This window comes from Mesoplodon densirostris, chromosome 2 (genome assembly GCF_025265405.1).
Source record: "Mesoplodon densirostris isolate mMesDen1 chromosome 2, mMesDen1 primary haplotype, whole genome shotgun sequence".
NCBI classification, from domain to species: Eukaryota; Metazoa; Chordata; class Mammalia; order Artiodactyla; family Ziphiidae; genus Mesoplodon; species Mesoplodon densirostris.
The window spans coordinates 103,659,351-103,678,913 of NC_082662.1; the positions used below are offsets into that span (position 1 = coordinate 103,659,351).

The 19,563-nt window shown below is 35.3% G+C and overlaps 1 protein-coding gene across 2 annotated transcripts in view; it reads left to right on the forward strand.

The window, feature by feature from the left end:
• The window catches only part of SYCP1 (synaptonemal complex protein 1), a 183,178-nt gene that overhangs the window by 68,508 nt on the left and 95,107 nt on the right, over nucleotides 1-19,563 (forward strand). For both annotated transcript variants that reach the window (XM_060086663.1, XM_060086670.1), the window contains exon 15: nucleotides 6,949-7,010. In XM_060086663.1, the coding sequence (XP_059942646.1) occupies nucleotides 6,949-7,010 (62 nt within the window). The remainder of the gene's footprint in view (nucleotides 1-6,948; nucleotides 7,011-19,563) is intronic.

The window sequence follows — 19,563 nt, forward strand, 5'->3', positions numbered from 1 at the left end:
GGCAGAAAAGATGCTTGATATGATTTCAATTTTCTTAAATTTACTGTGGCTTGATTTGTGACCCAAGATGTGATCTGTCCTGGAGAATATTCCATGTGCACTTGAGAAGAAAGTGTAATCTGCTGTTTTTGGATGGAATGTCCTATAAATATCAATTAAATATATCTGGTCTATTGTGTCACTTAAAGCTTGTGTTTCCTTATTAATTTTCTGTTTGGATGATCTGTCCATTGGTGTAAGTGAGGTGTTAAAACCCCCCACTATTATTGTGTTACTGTCGATTTCCTCTTTTATAGTTGTTAGCAGTTGCCTTTTGTATTGAGGTGCTCCTATGTTGGGTGCATATATATTTATAATTGTTATATCTTCTTCTTGGATTGATCCCTTGATCATTATGTAGTGTCCTTCCTTGTCTCTTGTAACATTCTTTATTTTAAAGTCTATTTTATCTGATATGAGTATTGCTACGCCAGCTTTCTTCTGATTTCCATTTGCATGGAATATCTTTTTCCATCCCCTCACTTTCAGTCTGTATGTGTCCCTAGGTCTAAAGTGGGTCTCTTGTAGACAGCATATATATGGGTCTTGTTTTTGTGTCCATTCAGCAAGCCTGTGTCTTTTGGTTGGAGCATTTAATCCATTCATGTTTAAGGTAATTATCGATATGTATGTTCCTATGACCATTTTCTTAATTGTTTTGGGGTTTTTTTGTAGGGCCTTTTCTTCTCTTGTGTTTCCCTCTTAGCGAAGTTCCTTTAGCATTTCTTGTACAGCTGGTTTGGTAGTGCTGAATTCCCTTAGCTTTTGCTTGTCTGTAAAGCTTTTGATTTCTCCATTGAACCTGAATGAGATCCTTGCCAGGTAGAGTGATCTTGCTTGTAGGTTCTTCCCTTTCATCTCTTTTTTTTTTTTTTTTTTTTTTTTTTTTTGCTGTACGCGGGCCTCTCACTGCCGTGGCCTCTCCCGTTGCGGAGCACAGGCTCCGGACACACAGGCTCCGCGGCCATGGCTCGCGGGCCCAGCCGCTCCGCGGCATGTGGGATCCTCCGGGATCGGGGCACGAACCCGTGTCCCCTGCATCGGCAGGCGGACTCTCAACCACTGCGCCACCAGGGAAGCCCTCATCTCTTTAAGTATATCATGCCACTCCCTTGTGGCTTATAGAGTTTCTGCTGAGAAATCAGCTGTTAACCTTATGGGAGTTCCCTTGTATGTTATTTGTCATTTTTCCCTTGCTGTTTTCAATCATTTTTCTTTGTCTTTAATTTTTGCCAGTTTGATTACTGTGTGTCTCGGCGTGTTTCCCCATGGGTTTATCCTGTATGGGACTCTACGCTTCCTGGACTTGTGTGGCTATTTCCTTTCCCATGTTAGGGAAGTTTTCAACTATAATCTCTTTAAATATTTTCTTTGGTCCTTTCTCTCTCTCTTCTCTTTCTGACACCCCTATAATGTGAATGTTGTTGCATTTAATGTTTTCCCAGAGGTTTCTTAGGCTGTCTTTATTTCTTTTCATTCTTTTTTCTTTATTCTGTTCTGCAGCAGTGAATTCCACCATTCTGTCTTCCAGGTCACTTATCTGTTTTTCTGCCTCAGTTATTCTTCTATTGATTCCTTCTAGTGTAGTTTTCATTTCAGTTATTGTACTGTTCATCTCTGTTTGTTCTTTAATTCTTCTAGGTCTTTGTTAAACATTTCTTGCATCTTCTCGATCTTTGCCTTCATTCTTTTTCTGAGGTCCTGGATCATCTTCACTATCATTGTTCTGAATTCTTTTTCTGAAAGGTTGCCTATCTCCACTTCATTTAGTTTTTTTTTCTGGGGTTTTATCTCGTTCCTTCATCTGGTACATAGCCCTCTGCCTTTTCATTTTGCCTATCTTTCTGTGAGTGTGGTTTTATTCCACAGACTGCAGGATTGTAGTTCTTCTTGCTTCTGCTCTCTGCCCACTGGTGGATGAGGATATCTAAGAGGCTTGTGCCTGAAACTGCCTTTTACCCCTTGCTCTCCTTCTAGCCAGTTGCCATGGGTTTTTAGGCTCTGCATATGGGAAGAGAAGATTCCTTCCATAGAGTGTTATAAATGTGTGCTTGATGCATTCTCAAGGTTGTAGTGGCTGGCTAGGCAAGTCTGAAATGTGTAGGGTAGGCTGGAACTCTGGAGCATGGCCTGAAGCTGCTGCCCACGGGTGGAATGTCTTCCTCCTGTAGTCTTTTTTTTCTTAGTTTAGGATTCAATGGCCTTAATAATAATTCTTAGTGGGAAATGTCTTATATTTTGATTGAATTTTGAAATTTCATTCATTAGCCATGTTGGATTATGAACTATTTACAGGAAAATGTGACCTTATTTTATCATGTGGTGTTGTTAATACTCAACTTTCATGGCTAAAAGAGAGAATAGTTTGTAGTTATTTTGTGAATTTATGACCATTTAGTTAGCTAATTTTAATAAGTCTATGCTTCATATTTATAAACCTTCTTATTTATAATTGTGGAGAATTATAAACATATATAAACATTTTTTTCCAATTTTGGTGAAAAGAATTATTTTATAAATTAAGATAATTCATGGATTGGCAGGCATTTTCTGGAAATCTCTATAATGTTCTATAATCTTTATTATTATCTTTGAATACTTATATAATTAAAATAATTGTAAGCAGTAGTGCCTGTTAGGATGTTTGGTTGAACTTTGAAACCCGATTTATGCTTTTCCTTTTGCAATGCTTACTTTTCCACTACAGACTAGACTAACAGTTTTGAACATCCAAAATTGTACTATCCAATGGTAAATAATATTTTTAGTATTATTTTACATTAGAATGATTGTGAATGCATAATTCACCCATTTTAAAAATCTTCCTTTAGAGCATAACATACTGTCTTTAATCACTGCATATACCTATGTTCTTTAGAATTGGTCAGTTGAATGTTGTAGACTAAGGAATAATTAAATCTGATACTGAATATAAGTGGCTGTTATTGTCATATTGAAAGATCGAATGCATAATGTGATTTTTCTCTTAGTAGAGCAATATATTATGAGAAGTTTGGATAAGGAATTCCAGAACTGTGAAATAGTTCTATGTGTGTTTCTTAGCACTATCTTAGGTGGAAACATATACAAGAAGTGAAATACCATGTTTTTGAGAAATCTCTAATTATTGTAGGAGAAAGTTTGAATTCATAAAATCATTGGAACCATGTTTCAAAAATTAAAGGAGTGAGAGAGACTTCTATTTAGGATTAGGGAAGGAAGTATTAGAACTTTTATTTCTATTTATTTTTAATGCTTTATATATGTTTTATAATGAATAATATATGTATTTTATATAAATTTATAAAATATAAATATGTATTTGTATTGTATAAATATTTATATATTTGGAGTGAATGCTCACAGATTTCTTATTGATGGAAATGTGTTAATGCTGTTAACAAGAGAAAGCCAAAGGTATCAATGTGGACTGCAGAGTTGGAAAAGGCTTTATAGAAGGGGTAGATTTAAAAAACAAAGTAGAGTTTAAGGTATAGAGAGGATTTGGATAGTTGTAGAGAATGATGGAGTGTGCAAAGTATTATGGTTAAGAGAGTATCATTAACAGTGATGTAAGTACTCAATATTAGTTTATTTCCTTCTTTGGTTGATAGTATAGTTCTCAAAACCAAAACGTCTTCTTTCTCCCTTACCTTTCACTTCTAATTGGTTATCTAATGCTGTTGTTTCTAACTCTTAATATCTAGCTCTTAAAATCTAACTAATTTAAGAGTTTTTAACTCTTAAATATCTTCTGAATCTTCTCCCTTTTCTTCATCTCCACAGACCTGAACAGTTCAAGTCCTCATTTCCTCTTTCCTGGTTTTTAGAGTTTCAAGCACATTATCTTAGCCTAGGAGAGGGATGCATGTGAGTAACATAATGGAACACAAATTGTATCTGGGACATTATCATCAAACCATGCTTCATATTACCTTTGTTTGTCCTCATCTCTGTTCATCTCTTTTTGTGTTTACTAGGCTTCTATTTGCTGTGACCTTTTTTCATAACCTTCTTTCTTACTGCAATAGCCCTCATTCTTACTGCATTGCTTCCTGGCTACACTTTGCATTCTTCCTTAATGATATTTTCGTAGGATTACATCTTGGTTAGTGTATGCCTCCATTGTCCCCTCAGGAGTTACAATGATTGACCTATCCTAAGACCACTGTTATTCTGTGCACTCCTCAGATACAGCCTACTCTACCCCTTATATCTTGACATTAGCTTGGAACCAGACATCTCTGACCAGAACTAATTGCAGTATCTTTAGAATCAGTCTTTTTTGTTTCCACTCTTGTCTACCTTTTGTTCATTCTCTGCATTTATGCTATAGTGTTCCTTTAAAAATACAAATCTGACTATTCTGTGTTGCAGATTTAAGAGCCATCTAATTGCCTAAGTTCAAACTCTGTGTCTCTTCATTGTTCATTTAAAGAATGAGGTAGTGCATACCAAGTAAGTTAAAGACAACTGTAAATTCAGAATCTTTGTCAACTAATTTTTTGTGTTTCTTTACTTGGTACAATTTTCTTTGCTTCTTCGTGTGTCTCCCATCTTCAGTTCAGTCTAATATAGCTCTAAACAGGTTTTACTCCTGTGGTCAGTTTTCAATCTCTGTGCCCACATTTATTTTCACTCTGGTTGTATAATAGATTCTCCCTCTAGTTTTTTCTATTGCTTCTTCTTTGGTTATTAGATACAAAATAACTATAGAAATTAGACTTAGATGTTTCTCATTTAGCTTTGGATATTAATTAGGAACATAACAGACATGGTCTTTGTTCTCATGAGATTTTGCACTCTACTTGGAGACACATAAAATGAATAATTACAAATAAATATTTAATTACAAATTGGGATAAGTGCTATGAAGGAATGAAATGAATGAAAATGACAAAATATAAGAAAATGATAAGACCTAATCTAGATTTGGTGATCAAGGATGGCTTTAAACTGAGACCTAAATAAGTGAGATTTAGTTAAGGGAAAGCATGTGAATTGGTGAGAGCTTTTCAGTCAGGAGGAAAAGCATGTAGAAATGCCCTGAGGTGTTAGGAGCTTGGTTAATACCTGTGAGTGAATGAAAACCTTTGTGACTAAGTGTAAGAAGAAATATGGAAAGGGGAATAAAGTGAGTATGGGGTGATAAGGACCAAATCAGGTAGGGCCAAGGAAAGGAATTTTGATTTTATTCTGATGGCAAAGGAACACCACTGAAAGATTTTAATTAGAGGAATGACATGATCTTGTTTACATTTTTAAAGGATCATTGTCACTTCTGTATGGAAGGTAAATTTGATGTTGGGTGGGGAGTGTTGGTAGTGAGGAATAGAAGTGGAGAAATCAGATTGGAGGCTATTTGAATGGTACAGCTATGAAAGAATGTCTTTTAAAAATGGAATAATCACACTTCTCCTAGCGTTTGGTGAGCCCATTAATCTGAGGACATTTTGTCTGTCTTCAGCTCTGAAGAATTTTCTTCCCATTTTTTTTCTCTTCTCATGTCATTGTTCTCTCTCTCCCTCTCCTTCTCTCTCAGTAGGTTCCATAAGTAGATTTTGCAAATTCTGGATCTATCCTTCATGTTTTAAAGTTTTTCCCTTACACTTTCTACCTTCTCATTCCTTTTCTGCAGAACTTGGGGAAAAAAATTTTTTTTTTGCATCCTCCTCCTAATTCAATCTTCAGGTATGTTTGTTTTGCTATTTTAAAAATCTTAGTTGTCTAATTTAAATTTTTTAAGAGCTCTAGGTAATTTATTTCATGGCTATAGTATCCTGTTGGAACATAACTATACTTAGCAATTATAAAATTTTTTCTCCTTGGATTTTATTTGCGTTCTCTTAAATGAATTTGTACCTCTCTTTCATGGTTTTGCTTTTCTTCACTAATTGTTGATTCTTGATTGTTTAGACATATAAGTATTTGAGAATCCATATTCACCCACATGTGTGTTACAATCTGATTCTTCTGATTATGGGGAGAGATGGGAGTTGCTATAAGGAAGGGTGGGCTTGGTAGCTTATCTTTTGGTTATAGGGAATGCTTATTTTGCTTAGAGTTTATGAGCTGGGAATTAGTCCCTTTGGCTCTAACTCCCAGACTCCTTGATTTAACCTGAGGTGGGCTGTGTGGTGGGGGTTGTGGTCACCTGGTATAGTTGTTCACATAACCTTATTGAATTAATATGGGTTCTCCCCACTCAGCCCCCAAGGATTGTTCAACGTCTTGGTTTGTTAACGTTAGGCTGTCTTGTTTTGTTAATGTGTGTGTGTGTGTGTGTGTGTGTGTATAATTTTTTTTTTAATTTATGGGATTGGGGGTGAGAGAGAGTGGACACATGCTCAGTCTACTGTCTTTATTTTTTTTATTTAAAAAAATTTACTTATTTATTTTGGTTGTGCGGGTCTTGGTTGTGGCACGTGGGAACTTTTAGTTGCGGCGTGTGGACTTATTAGTTGCGGCATGCATGTGGGTTCTAGTTCCTTGACCGGGGATCGAACCCCGGCCCCCTGCATTGGAAGCATGGAGTGTTACCCACTGGACTACCAGGGAAGTCCCAATCAGTCCACTAGCTTTAACCAATCCTTGAGTTTTAAAAAATTAACTGTTTTTACCTAAGCTGTGTGACTTCATTTTATATAGATCCATTGCTTATTTTGTTTAATGAACTTTGGGCTCATTTGGTTGTGGAATTAATTTTATAGAAACAGTACTATTAATATTTATCCATTATTATTTAGCATAGTTCCATTTGGACTTCCTCTATGCTTTACAGCACTCTAGTTGCATTAACCCATCTCTTTTGGTTTTTCCCTTTCAAATGGAATTCTTATTTCTTGTCTCTCCTTTCCCATTTTTTAAAATCCAGCTTTTAACGCATTTATATTCTTTTGATTTTTTTAGAAGAGGTGACTAAGCTTAAAAATAACAAAGAAGTAGAACTTGAAGAATTGAAAAAAATCTTGGTAAGTGTATGGTTTCTCTTATTAATATGTAGCAATTATTTTTCAAAATAGTATTAAATCCAGTGACTTAGACTCTCATCCTATAGATGTCTTATGGTAGTTTTTCAACTAAAATATAAAAAAACTACATTTGGTTTTAGTGAAGCCACATTTCTTATCTCTATCAATTTTTGTAGTATATTTTGATAACTGTCGGTGTAGTATGTTTATATTACTTAAACATGTGTTGACAGTACATTTAAGTGAGATCAAATATGCCTATTCTGTAGCTGATTGTAAATTTGGTGTGCGTTTGATAACTTTGAGCCACAAAGCTGCAATTTTGAGAAAGATATGTATGATATCTATTCAGTACCTACGTTTGGTATTCAAATAGAATCATTTAATGAATTTGTTAGGATAAGGCTTCATTATGTTTTACTTGATTATAGTGTGTAGAGCATGGGTTGATAAACTTCTTTTGTAAAGGACTAGATAGTAAATATTTTAAGCTTTGTGGCTATATACAGAATGTTAATTTTCTCCTCCCCCTCCATTTTTTTTTCTTTTATTTTTAACTGTCTTATAAAAATGTAAGAACCGTTCTTAGTTCAAGGGCCTACAAAAGAAGGTTGTGGGCTGATTTTGTCTCAGAGGCTGTAGTTTGCCAACCTTTGCTTATAGAAGACAATAGTGTTTATGATTACAGATCTTTGATTTTGGGTTTAACCAGTCACATCTCTACCTGATTTTGCAACTCCTAATTCTTCCATCTCTTGGGAAGCACTATTTCCAAATGCTTATCCTTTCTTCAGTGAGTTGCTTTTGCACAAATTCTTGCAAATAATAATATTTACATTTCTTTCAAATTTGATAATGTAAACTTATACTTCAGGTCTCAGCTTAAATATCAATTCTTTAGAAATCTCTCTTGACATTCCTAGCTAGTTTAGGTCTCTGTATAGCTTGTTCCTATAGCACCCTGAATTTTTCCTTTATGGCACTTATCACAAATGAAATTTAATTTATTTTTGGTATAATTATTTAAGGCTTTATTCTCCCTTTAGTGTCTCCTTTACTTAGCACAGTAGATGGCACATAGTAGGTGGTCAATAAATAAATAGTGGAATGCTCCAATAAGGGCTAAGAACCTTTGTCCTGTTTGCCTTGTAACCTCAGTACTTAGCACAGTAACTGACACTTTTGTAAGCACTTTATAAATATTTGTTGAATGAATTAATACTAAAGTATTATTTTTACACTCCTACATGGACAAGGATTGGTTTAGGTTTTGTTTTATTTGAATAGCTGGTAGAGCATAATTAATATCTTGATCCTTAGAATCATAATGCTTTGATGGTATCCAGCTTTTTACTTTTTAGCTGTATGACCTAGAGCAATTTACCTAAATTCTTTTTTTTTTTTGCGGTACGCGGGCCTCTCACTGCTGTGGCCTCTCCCGTTGCGGAGCACAGGCTCCGGATGCGCAGGCTCAGCAGCCATGGCTCACGGGCCCAGCCGCTCCGCGGCATGTGGGATCCTCCTGGACCGGGGCGCGAACCCGTATCCCCTGCATCGGCAGGTGGACTCTCAACCACTGCGCCACCAGGGAGACCCTACCTAAATTCTTGATGCCTTGGTTTTTCCATTTATGAAATGGGGGAAATAATTGTACATATCTCATAGGGTGGTTGTGAGGGGTGAATAAGATACATTTATTCATTTAACAAACATTTGTTGAGTTCCTTTTATGGTATACTCTGGGGATGCACTGGGGAGCAAATGGATGCATATCCTGTTTTCGTGGAGCTAGTCATGAAATAATCACACTTAAATACAAGCAGTCATTCAAAGGTAATAATACAATGGTGTCAAGGGCAATAAAGGATTAGTTTACAGTGTAATAAAGGGATTTGAACTATTTAGAGAGTTTAGGAGACGTTTTTTGAAAAAATAAAGATTGAACTGAAATCCAGAGAAGGAAAGGAAGTGCTTATCAGATAGAGAAAATATGTGCAAAGGTCATTTGATAGGAAGGAATATGGTGAATACAACCTGGAATGAAAGAAAGAGTGTGGTGCAAAATGAGGCTAGGGAGGTAGTAGGAGCCTGTTAATTCATGGCCCTTTAAAATCATATCAACAGAATTTTATGTTTATCCTAAGAGGAATGAGAAGCTCTAAAGAATTTCAGCAGGAGTGACTTGGTCAGATTTGCAGTTTGAAGAGCTCATTTGGTTTGCAGTACGGAGAACACAATATATTAAGATAGAACAGTTCAGAATAGACAGACAATCACAGGAGCCAGAGAAGAGAACTTAGGCTGGGAGATGATGGTAGTAGTGAGATACTACTTTGAGAGGTATTTAAGATTTAAATTCTTTGGATTGATGTAGGGTATTGGTAATACCATTTGTTGAAAAGACTCTCTTTTTCTTTATGTATGTATGTGTGTATGTATGCATGTATTTATTTTTTTGGCTGCACAAAGCGGCTTGCGGGATCTAAGTTCCTCGACCAGGGATTGAACCTGAGCTCTTGGCAGTGAAAGTGCGGAGTCCTAACCACTGGACCACCAGGGAATTCCCAAGACTCTCCTTTTTCTATTGAGTTACTTTTGCACATTTATAAAAAAAATCAATTGACCATATTTGTGTGGGTCTACTTCTGGACTATTTCTGTTTCATTGATTTTTGTGGTCTATCCATTCACCAGTGTTTTGCTTACTGTAGCTTTATATAGTGAGTCTTAGGTTTGGGTAGTGTGATTCCTCCAGCTTTATTATTCTTTTGCATGTAATTTTTAAAATATATTTATTTTTTTGAATCTAATTGTATTTTATTTTTATTTTTTCTTCCAGTTTTCTTGAGATATAATTGTCATACAGCACTGTATAAGTTTAAGGTCTACAGCATAATGATTTGACTTACATACATTACAATAAGTCTATATCCATCATCTCATATAGATACAAAATTAAAGAAATAGAAAAAAATTTTTCCTTGTGATGAGAACTCTTAAGATTTACTGTCTTAACAACTTTCATAAATAACATACAGCAGTGTGAATTATATCACATTGTATGTTACCTCCCTAGTACTGTTTATCTTATAACTGGAAGTTTGTGCTTTTGGCAGCCTTCATCCAACTCCTCGTCCTTCCTTATCTCCTCCACCCCCATAACCATAAATCTCATCTCTGTTTTATGACTTTGTTTGTTTGTTTTGAAGTATAATTGACCTAAAACAGTATGTTAGTTCCTGTTGCACACCAGTGTGTGTGTGCATTTTGAAATGTTCACTGTGATAAGTCTAGTTACAGTATGTCACCATACAAAGATATTACATAGGTATTGACTATATTCCCCACATTGTACATTTCATATCTGTGACTCATTTATTTCGCAACTGGAAGTTTGTACCTCTTAGTCTCCTTTGCCTATTTCTTTCCTACCCTCACCTCTCTCCCCTCTGGCAACCACCTGTTTTTTCACTGTATCTATATCTCTGTTTCTGTTTTGTTGTGTCTGTTCATTTGTTTTGTTTTTTAGATTTCACATATAAGTGAAATCATACAGTATTTGCCTTTCTCTGTATGAGTTATTTCAACATAATACCCTCTGGGTCCACCTATGTTGTTGCAGATGACAAGATTTCATTTTTTTATGGCTGTTATCTATCTATCTTTCTCACATATTCTTTATCTGTTCATCGATTGATGGGCATTTATGTTGCTTCCATATCTTAGCTATTGTAAATAATGCTAATCCCACCAACAATGCATGAGGGTTCCGTTTGTTCCACATCCTCACCAACACTTGTTATCTCTTATCTTTTGATAATAGCCATTCTGACAGATGGGAGGTGGTATCTCATTGTGGTTTTGATTTGCCTTTCTCTGATTAGTGGTGATGAGTATCTTTTCATGTGCCGGTTGGACATCTTTTTTTTTTTTTTTTTTTTGTGGTATGCGGGCCTCTCACCGCTGTGGCCTCTCCCGTTGCGGAGCACAGGCTCCGGATGCGCAGGCTCCGGATGCGCAGGCCCAGCGGCCATGGTTCACAGGCCCAGCCGCTCCGCGGCACATGGGATCCTCCCAGACCGGGGCACGAACCCGTATCCCCTGCATCGGCAGGCGGACTCTCAACCACTGCGCCACCAGGGAGGCCCCCGGTTGGACATCTTTATGTCTTTGGAAAAATCTCTCTTCAGATCCTTTTCCCTGTCCTATTTTATAATGAGGTTGTTTATTTATTTTTTTGATATTGAGTTGTATGAGTTCTTTGTTTCTTTGTATATTGTGGATATTAACCCCTTTTGGATGTATCATTTGCAAATATTTTCTCCCATTCAATAGGTGGCCTTTTCATTTTTTTGATAGTTTCCTTTTCTATGCAAAAGTTTTTTAGTTTGATATAGTCCAATTTGTTTGTTTTGCTTTTGTTTCCCTTACCTTAGGAAACATATCCAAAAAAGATATTGCTAACACTGATGTCAAATAGTGTACCGCCTATGTTTTCTCCTAGGAATTTTACGGTTTCAGGTCTTGCATTTAAGTCTTCAATCCATTTTTTTTTGAATTTATTTTTGTGCATGGTGTGAGAGAGTAGTCCAGTTTGATTCTTTTGCATGTAGCTGTCCAGTGTTCCCAATACCATTTATTAAAGAGGCTATCTTTTCTCCATTGTATTTCTTGCTCTTTTTTTGTAGGTTAACTGATTATATAAGCATGGGCTTAGTTCTGCGCTCTCTGTTCTGTTCCATTGATCTATGTGTCTGTTTTGGTGCCAGTACCATACTGTTTTGATGACTGTAGCTTTGTGGTAGAGTTTGAAATCAGGGAGCATGATACCTCCTGCTTTGTTCTTTCTCAAGATCGTTTTGGCAATCTGAGGTCTTTTGTGTTTCCATACAAATTTTAGAATTATTGTAGTATGGTGAAAAATGCCATTGTTATTTTGATAGGGAATGCATTGAATTTGTAGATTGCCGTGGGTAGTGTGGTTGTTTTAATGACATTAATTCTTTGAGTCCATGAATATGGTATATCTTTTCATCTTTTTTTGGTTTGTTTTCAATTTCTTTCATCAGTGTCTTATAGTTTTCCAGGTAGAGATTTTTACTTCCTTACTTAGAGTTATTCATAGGTATTTTATTCTCCTTGATGTGATTGTAAATGGGATTGCTTTCTTAATTTCTCTTTCTGATAGTTTGTTGTTAGTATATAGAACTGCAGAAGATTTCTGTGTATTAATTTTGTATCCTGTAAGTTTACCGAATTCATGGATGAGTTCTAGTAGTTTTTTGGTGGCATCTTTAGGATTTTCTGTTTACAGTATCATGTCATATGCAAACAGTGACAGTTTTACTTCTTCCTTTCCGATTTGGATTCCTTTTACTTATTTTTCTTGTATGATAGATGTGGCTAGGATTTCCAGTTCTTTGTTAGGTAGAAGTGGCAAGTGTGGGCATCCTTGTTCCTGATTTTAAAGGAAGTACTTTTTTTTTTTTTTTTTTTTGCTGTACGCGGGCCTCTCACTGTTGTGGCCTCCCCCATTGCGGAGCACAGGCTCCGGACGCACAGGCCCAGCGGCCATGGCTCACGGGCCCAGCCTCTCCGCGGCATGTGGGATCTTCCCAGACCGGGGCACGAACCCGTATCCCCTGCATCGGCAGGCGGACTCTCAACCACTGCGCCACCAGGGAAGCCCCAGGAAGTACTTTTGACTGTTGAGTATGATGTTAGCTGTGGGCTTGTCATTTATGACCTTTATTATGTTGAGGTATGCTCCCTCTATACTCACTTTCTGGAGAGTTTTTAACATAAATGGGTATTCAATTTTGTCAAAAACTTTTTCCACATCTATTGAGATGATCATATAATTTTTATTCTTCAACTAATTAATGTGGTGTATCACATTAATTTGCAGATATTGAACCATCCTTGCATCCCTGGGATAAACCCCACTTGATCATAGTGTATGATCTTTTTAATGTATTGTTGAATTTGGTTTTCTAATATTTTGTTGAGGATTTTTGTATCTATGTTCATCAATGATATTGACCTGTAATCTTTTGTTTTTGTGATATCTTTGACTGGTTTTGCTAATAGGATAATACTGGCCTGGCAGGATTAGTTTGGAAGAGTTCCTACCTCTGCAGTTTTTTGGAATAGTTTGAGAAGGATAGGTGTTAATTCCCCTTTAAATGTTTGGTAGAATTCACCTATGAAGCCATCTGGTCCTGGACTTTTGTTTGTTGGAAATTTTTTAAATTACTGATTCAATTTCATTAGTGGTAATTGGTCTGTTTATTCTTTCTGTGTCTTCCTGGTTCAGTCTTGGAAAATTGTGCAATTCTAGGAATTTGTCCTTTTCTTCTAGGCTGTCCATTTTATTGGTGTAAAATTGTTCAGAGTAATCTCTCATGATACTTTGTATTTCTGTGGTATTGGTTCTATTTATCCTTTTTTATTTCTGATTTTATTGATTTGGGCCCTGTTTTTCTCTTGATTAGTCTCATTAAAGTTTATCAATTTTGTCTATTTTTTCAAATAACCAGCTCTTAGCTTTTTTGATCTTTCCTATTGTTTTCTTAGTCTCTCTTTTTAAAAATTTAGTTCTGATTTTTATGATTTTCTTGCTTCTACTGACTTTGGGTTTTGTGTGTTGTTTTTCTACTTCCTTTGGGTGTAAGTTTAAGCTATTTATTTGAAATTTTTCTTGTTTCCTGAGAGGTAGACTTGTATCACTATAAACCTCCTTCTTAGAACTGCTTTTGCTGCATTGCTTAGATTTTGGATTGTTGTGTTTTCATTTTCATTTGTTACCACGTATTTTCTGATTTATTCTTTGATTTCTTCAGTGATCCATTTGTTGTTTAGTAGCATATTGTTTAGCCTTCACATGTTTGGAGTTTTTTTCCCTTGTAGTTTTTTTCTTTGTAGTTGATTTCATAGTGTTGTGGTCAGAAAAGATGCTTGATATGAATTGAATTTTCTTAAATTTACTGATTTTTTTTGTGGCCTAGCATGTGGTCTATCCTGGAAAAGGTTCCATGTATACTTGAAAAGAATGTCTATTCTGCTGCTTTTGGATGGAATATTCTGTATAGATGTATTGAGTCCTTTTGGCCTAATGTGTCGTTTAAGGCCAGTGTTTTATTGATTTTCTTTCTGGATAATCTGTCTATTGGTGTAAGTGGGATGTTAAAGTTCCCTGCTATTATTGTGTTACTGTCAATTATTACTCCTTTTATGTCTGCTAATGTTTGCACTATGTATTTAGGTACTTTTATATGTTGGGTGCATATATAATTATAATTATTATATCATCCTTTTGATTAATCCCTTAATCATTCTGTAATGTACTTCTTTGTCTCTTGTAACAGTCTTTATTTTACTTTGTCTGATATAAGTATTGTTACCCTGGCTTTCTTTTGATTTACATTTGCATGGAATACCTTTTTCTGTGCCCTCACTTTTAGTCTGTGTCTTTAGATCTGAACTGAGTCTCTTGTAAGCAGCATATATATGGATCTTGTTTTTTTGTCCATTCAGGCACTCTGTGTCTTTTGTTGGGAGAATTTGGTCCATTAGTCCATTTCTTTTTTTTTTTTTTTTTTTTTGCGGTACGTGGGCCTCTCACTGTCGTGGCCTCTCCTGTTGTGGAGCACAGGCTCCGGACGTGCAGGCTCAGCAGCCATGGCTCACGGGCCCAGCCACTCCGCAGCACACGGGATCCTCCTGGACTGGGGCATGAACCCATGTCCCCTGCATCAGCAGGTGGACTCTCAACCACTGCACCACCAGGGAAGCCCCAGTCCATTTCTTTTAAAGTAATTATTGATAGGTATGTTCTTATTGCCATTTTAAAATGGTTTTGTTGTATTTTTCAAAGTTAGACAGGTTTATTTTTTTGTAAGACCTGTCAGAGCTTTCTTTCTTCCTCTTTTTTTTCTTGAACTATAGTTGATTTACAATATTGTGTTATTTTCAGACGTATAGCATAGTGATTTGGTTTTTTGCAGATTATATTCCATTATAGGTGATCAAAAGATATTGGGTGTAATTCTGTGTGCTATACAGTATATTCTTGTTGCATATCTATTTTATTTATAGTAGTTTGTATTTATTAACTGCATACCCCTAATTTGCCCCTCCCCACTTCCCTCTCCCCTTTGGTAACTACAAGTTTGTTTTCTACATCTGTGATTCTGTTTCTGTTTTGCATATGCATTCATTTGTATTATTTTTTAGATTCCACATGTGATACAATATAGTATTTGTATTTCTCTCTCTGACTTATTTTACTAAGCATAATATTCTCTAGGTCTGTCCATGTTGCTGCAAATGGCAGTATTTCATTCTTTTTTATGGCTGAGTAATATTCCATTTTGTGTGTGTGTGTGTGTGTGTGTGTGTGTGTGTGTGTACATCTTAATCCAGTCATCTGTTGATGGGTACTTGGGTAGCTTCTGTGTTTCTGTATTTTGGCTTTTGTAAATAGTGCTCCTGTGAACAGTGGGGTGCATATATCTTTTTGAATTAGTGTTTTAGGGTTTTTGGATATGTGCCCAGGAGTGGAATTGCTTCATCATATGGTAATTCTGTTTTTAGTTTTTTAAAGGAATCTCTATACTGTTTTCCATAGTGGCTGCACCAGTTTACATTCCCACCAACAGTGTACCAGGGTTCCCTTTTCTCCACATCCTCTCCAGTGTTTGTTATATGTAGACTTTTGATGATAGCCATTCTCAGAGGTGTGAGGTGATATTTAATTGTGGTTTTGATTTGTATTTCTCTAATAATTAGTGATGTTGAGCATCTTTTCATGTGCCTGTTAGCCATTTGTGTATCTTCTTTGGAAAATGTCTATACAAGTCTTCTGTCCATTTTCTGATTGGATTAGTTGTTTTTGATATTGAGTTATAGGAGCTGTTTGTATATTTTGAATATTAAAACTCCTTGTCAGTCATATCATTTGCAAATATTTTCTCCTATTTTGTAGGTTGTCTTTTTGTTTTGTCGATGGTTTCCTTTACTGTGCAAAAGCTTTTAAGTTTAATAGGGTCCCATTTATTTATTTTTGCTTTTATTTCTTTTGCCTTAGGAGACTGATCGAAGAAAATATTGCTATGATTTATGTTAAAGAGTGTTCTGCCTATGTTTTTCTCTAGGAGTTTTATGGTCTCCAGTCTTACATTTAGGTTTTTAATCCATTTTGTTTTATTTTTATATATGGTGTTAGAGAATGTTCTGATTTCATTCTTTTACATGTAGCTGTCCAATTTTCCCAGCCCCAAAGAGACTGTCTTTTCTCCATTGTACATTCTTGCCTCTTTTGTCCTAGATTAATTGACAGTAGGTGTGTGGATTTATTTCTGGGTTCTATTTTGTTCCATTCATCTTTGTGTCTGGTTTTGTACCAGTACCATACTGTCTTGATTACTGTAGCTTTGTAGTATAGTCTGAAGTCTCTGAGGATTATACCTCCAGCTTTGTTGTTTTATTTTTCAGGATTGCTTTGGCAACTCATGGTCTTTTGTGGTTCTATATGTATTTTAGGATTATTTGTCCTAGTTCTGTGAAAAATATCATGGGTATTTTGATAGGGATTGCATTAAATTTGTAGATTGCTTTGGGTGATATGGCCATATTAATAATATTAATTCTTCCAATCCAAGAGCACAGGGTATCTTTCCATTTCTTTGAATCATCTCCTATTTCCTTCATCAGTGTTTTATAGTTTGCAGAGTTTTCACCTCCTTGTTTAAGGTTATTCCTAGGTATTTTATTTTACTGATGAAATTTTAAATGGGATTTTTTTACTTTCTCTTTTTGATATTTCATTATTAGTGTATAGAAATGCAACAGGTTTCTGTGTATTAATTTTGTGTCCTGCAGCTTCACCGAATTCATTGATGAGCTCAAGTAGTTTTTTGGTAGCATCTTTAGTACATCTTAATCTTGTATTCTACAATCTTGTTGAATTCATCTCTTAGTTCTAATAGTTTTTGGGTAGAGACTTTAGGGTACTTTGTATAGAGTATCATGTAATCTGCAAACAGTAACAGTTTTACCCCTTGCCTTCCAATTTTGATACTTGTTTTTCCTCTTGTCTGATTGCTGTGAGTAGGACTTTCAATACTATGTTAAATAGATGTGGTGAGAGTGAGCATTCTTGTCTAGTTCCTGAATTTGGTGGGAAGTCTTTCAGCTTTTCACTGTTGAATATTACTTTGGCTGTGGGTTTTTCATAAATGACCTTTATTATGTTGAGATATGTTTACTCTATACCAACTTTGATGAGAGCTTTTATTGCGAATGGATGTTGAGTTTTGTCAAACATTTTTTTCTGCATCTGTTGGAATGATCATGGGGTTTTTTGTCTTTCCTTCTGTTAACGTGGTGTATCACATTGATTGACTTTCATATGTTGAACCAGCCTTGTGGCTCTGGAATAAATCCAACTTGATCATGGTGCATGATCTTTTTATGTATTGTTGAATTTCGTTTGCTAATATTTTGTTGAGGATTTTTACATATATGTTCATAAAATATATTTTCTTTTTTTGTAGTGTCTTTTGGTATCAGGGTAACGGTGGCCTTGTGGAACGAATTTGGGAGTGTTTCCTCTTCAATTTGGGAGAATAGTTTGAGAAGGATAGGTCTTAGCTCTTCTCTATATGTTTAGTAGAATTATCCTGTGAATTTATCCTGTCCTGGACTTTTGTTTGCTGGGAGTTTTATTACAGATTCAGTTTCGCTTGTAGTGAGCAGTCTGTTTCAACTGTCTGTTTCTTCTTGACTCAGTCCTGGCAGGCTGTATGTTTCTAGGAATGTGTCCATTTCTTCTAGGTTCTTCAGTTTATTGGCATATAATTGCTGATAATATTCTCATGACTTTTTGTATCTCTGTGGTATTGGCTGTTATTTTTCCTCTTTCATTTCTTATTTTGTTTGTTTGAGTCCTCTTTTTTTTCTTCTTGGTGAGTCTGGCTGAAGGTTTATCAATTTTATCAAAAAATCAGCTCTTGTTTCTATTGATATTTTCTTTTTTTTTGGTCTCTTATTTATTTTCTCTCTGATCTTTATTGTTTCCTTCCTTCTGCTGACTTTTGTCTTTGTTTTTCTTTTTCTAATTCTTTTAGGTGATAGGCTAGGTTGTTTGTGATTTTCTTTGTTTCTTGAGGAAGGCCTGTATCACTATAAACCTCTCTCTTAGAACTGCTTTTGCTGCATCCTATAGATTTTGGAAAGTTGTGTTTTCATTTTCCTTAAAGTATTTTGATTTCCACTTTGATTTCATTGGTGACCCATATTTTTTTTTTTTTAGTAGCATGTTGTTTAGTTGCCACGTGGTTGTTCTTTTCCTATTTTTCTTTCTGTAGTTGATTTCTAGTTTCATAAAATTGTTGGAAAAGATGCTTGATAAAATTTCTGTCCTCCTAAATTTGTTGAGGCTTGTTTTGTGATGTAGTATGTGATCTATCCTGGAGAATGTTCTATGTCAACTTGAAAAGAATGTGTATTCTGCTTTTTTGGGGGTGTAGCATCCTGTACATAGCAATTAAGTCCAATTGGTCTATTGTGTCATATAGGACCTCTGTTGCCTTATTGATTTTCTGTCTGGATGATCTGTCCATTGATGTCAGTCGAGTGTTAAAGTCTATTATCATTGTATTATTTTCAGTTACTCCCTTTATGTATGTTAGTATTTAAATGTTTAGTGCTCCTGTATTGGGTGCGTATAAGTTAATGAGTGTAAAATCCTCTTCTTGTATTGATACCTTTATCATTGTATGATGCTCTTCTTTATCTTTTGTTATAGCCTTTGTTTTAAAACATATTTGGTCTGATATGAGTATTGCTACCCCCACTTTCTTGTTTCTGTTTGCATGAAATCTTTTTCCATCTGCTTACTTTCAGTCTATGTATTTCACTCTGAAGTGAATCTCTTGTAGTTAGAATATTTAAGGCTCTTGTTTTTTTTAGTCCAATCACCCACCATATATTTTGATGGGAGCATTTAGTCTATTAAAATTGAGTATAATTATTTATATGCATGTACTTATTGTTATTTTTTTCCTTGTTTTCCAGTTGTTTTTGTAGTTCTTCTTTTTTATTTCTTCTTTTTGTTTTTCCCACTGTGGTTTGATGATTTTCTTTTGTAATATTCTTAAGTTTCTCTCTTTTTTTTTTTGGTTTTTGTATATCTATTGTAGATTTTCGATTTGTGGTTACCATGGGGTTCATCTATGTTGACCGTAATCATATCTACTTGCTTTAAACTGATAGTTATTTAAGTTCAAGCACATTCTAAAAGATCTACATTTTTTACTCCCCTCCCCCAAATTTTGTGATTTTGATGTCCTATTTTACATTTTCATGCTTATCCCTTTATTGTTTATTGTAGTTATAGTTGCTTTTACAATTTTTGTTTGTTTTTTAATATGTGTACTAGCTCATTTAAGTGATCTTCAATCCTTGTTATTTATCTGCCTTTCCTGTTGGGATTTTCTCTTTCCTGTAGCTTCTTACTCCTTTTCATTTAGAGAAGTCCCTTCAACATTTCT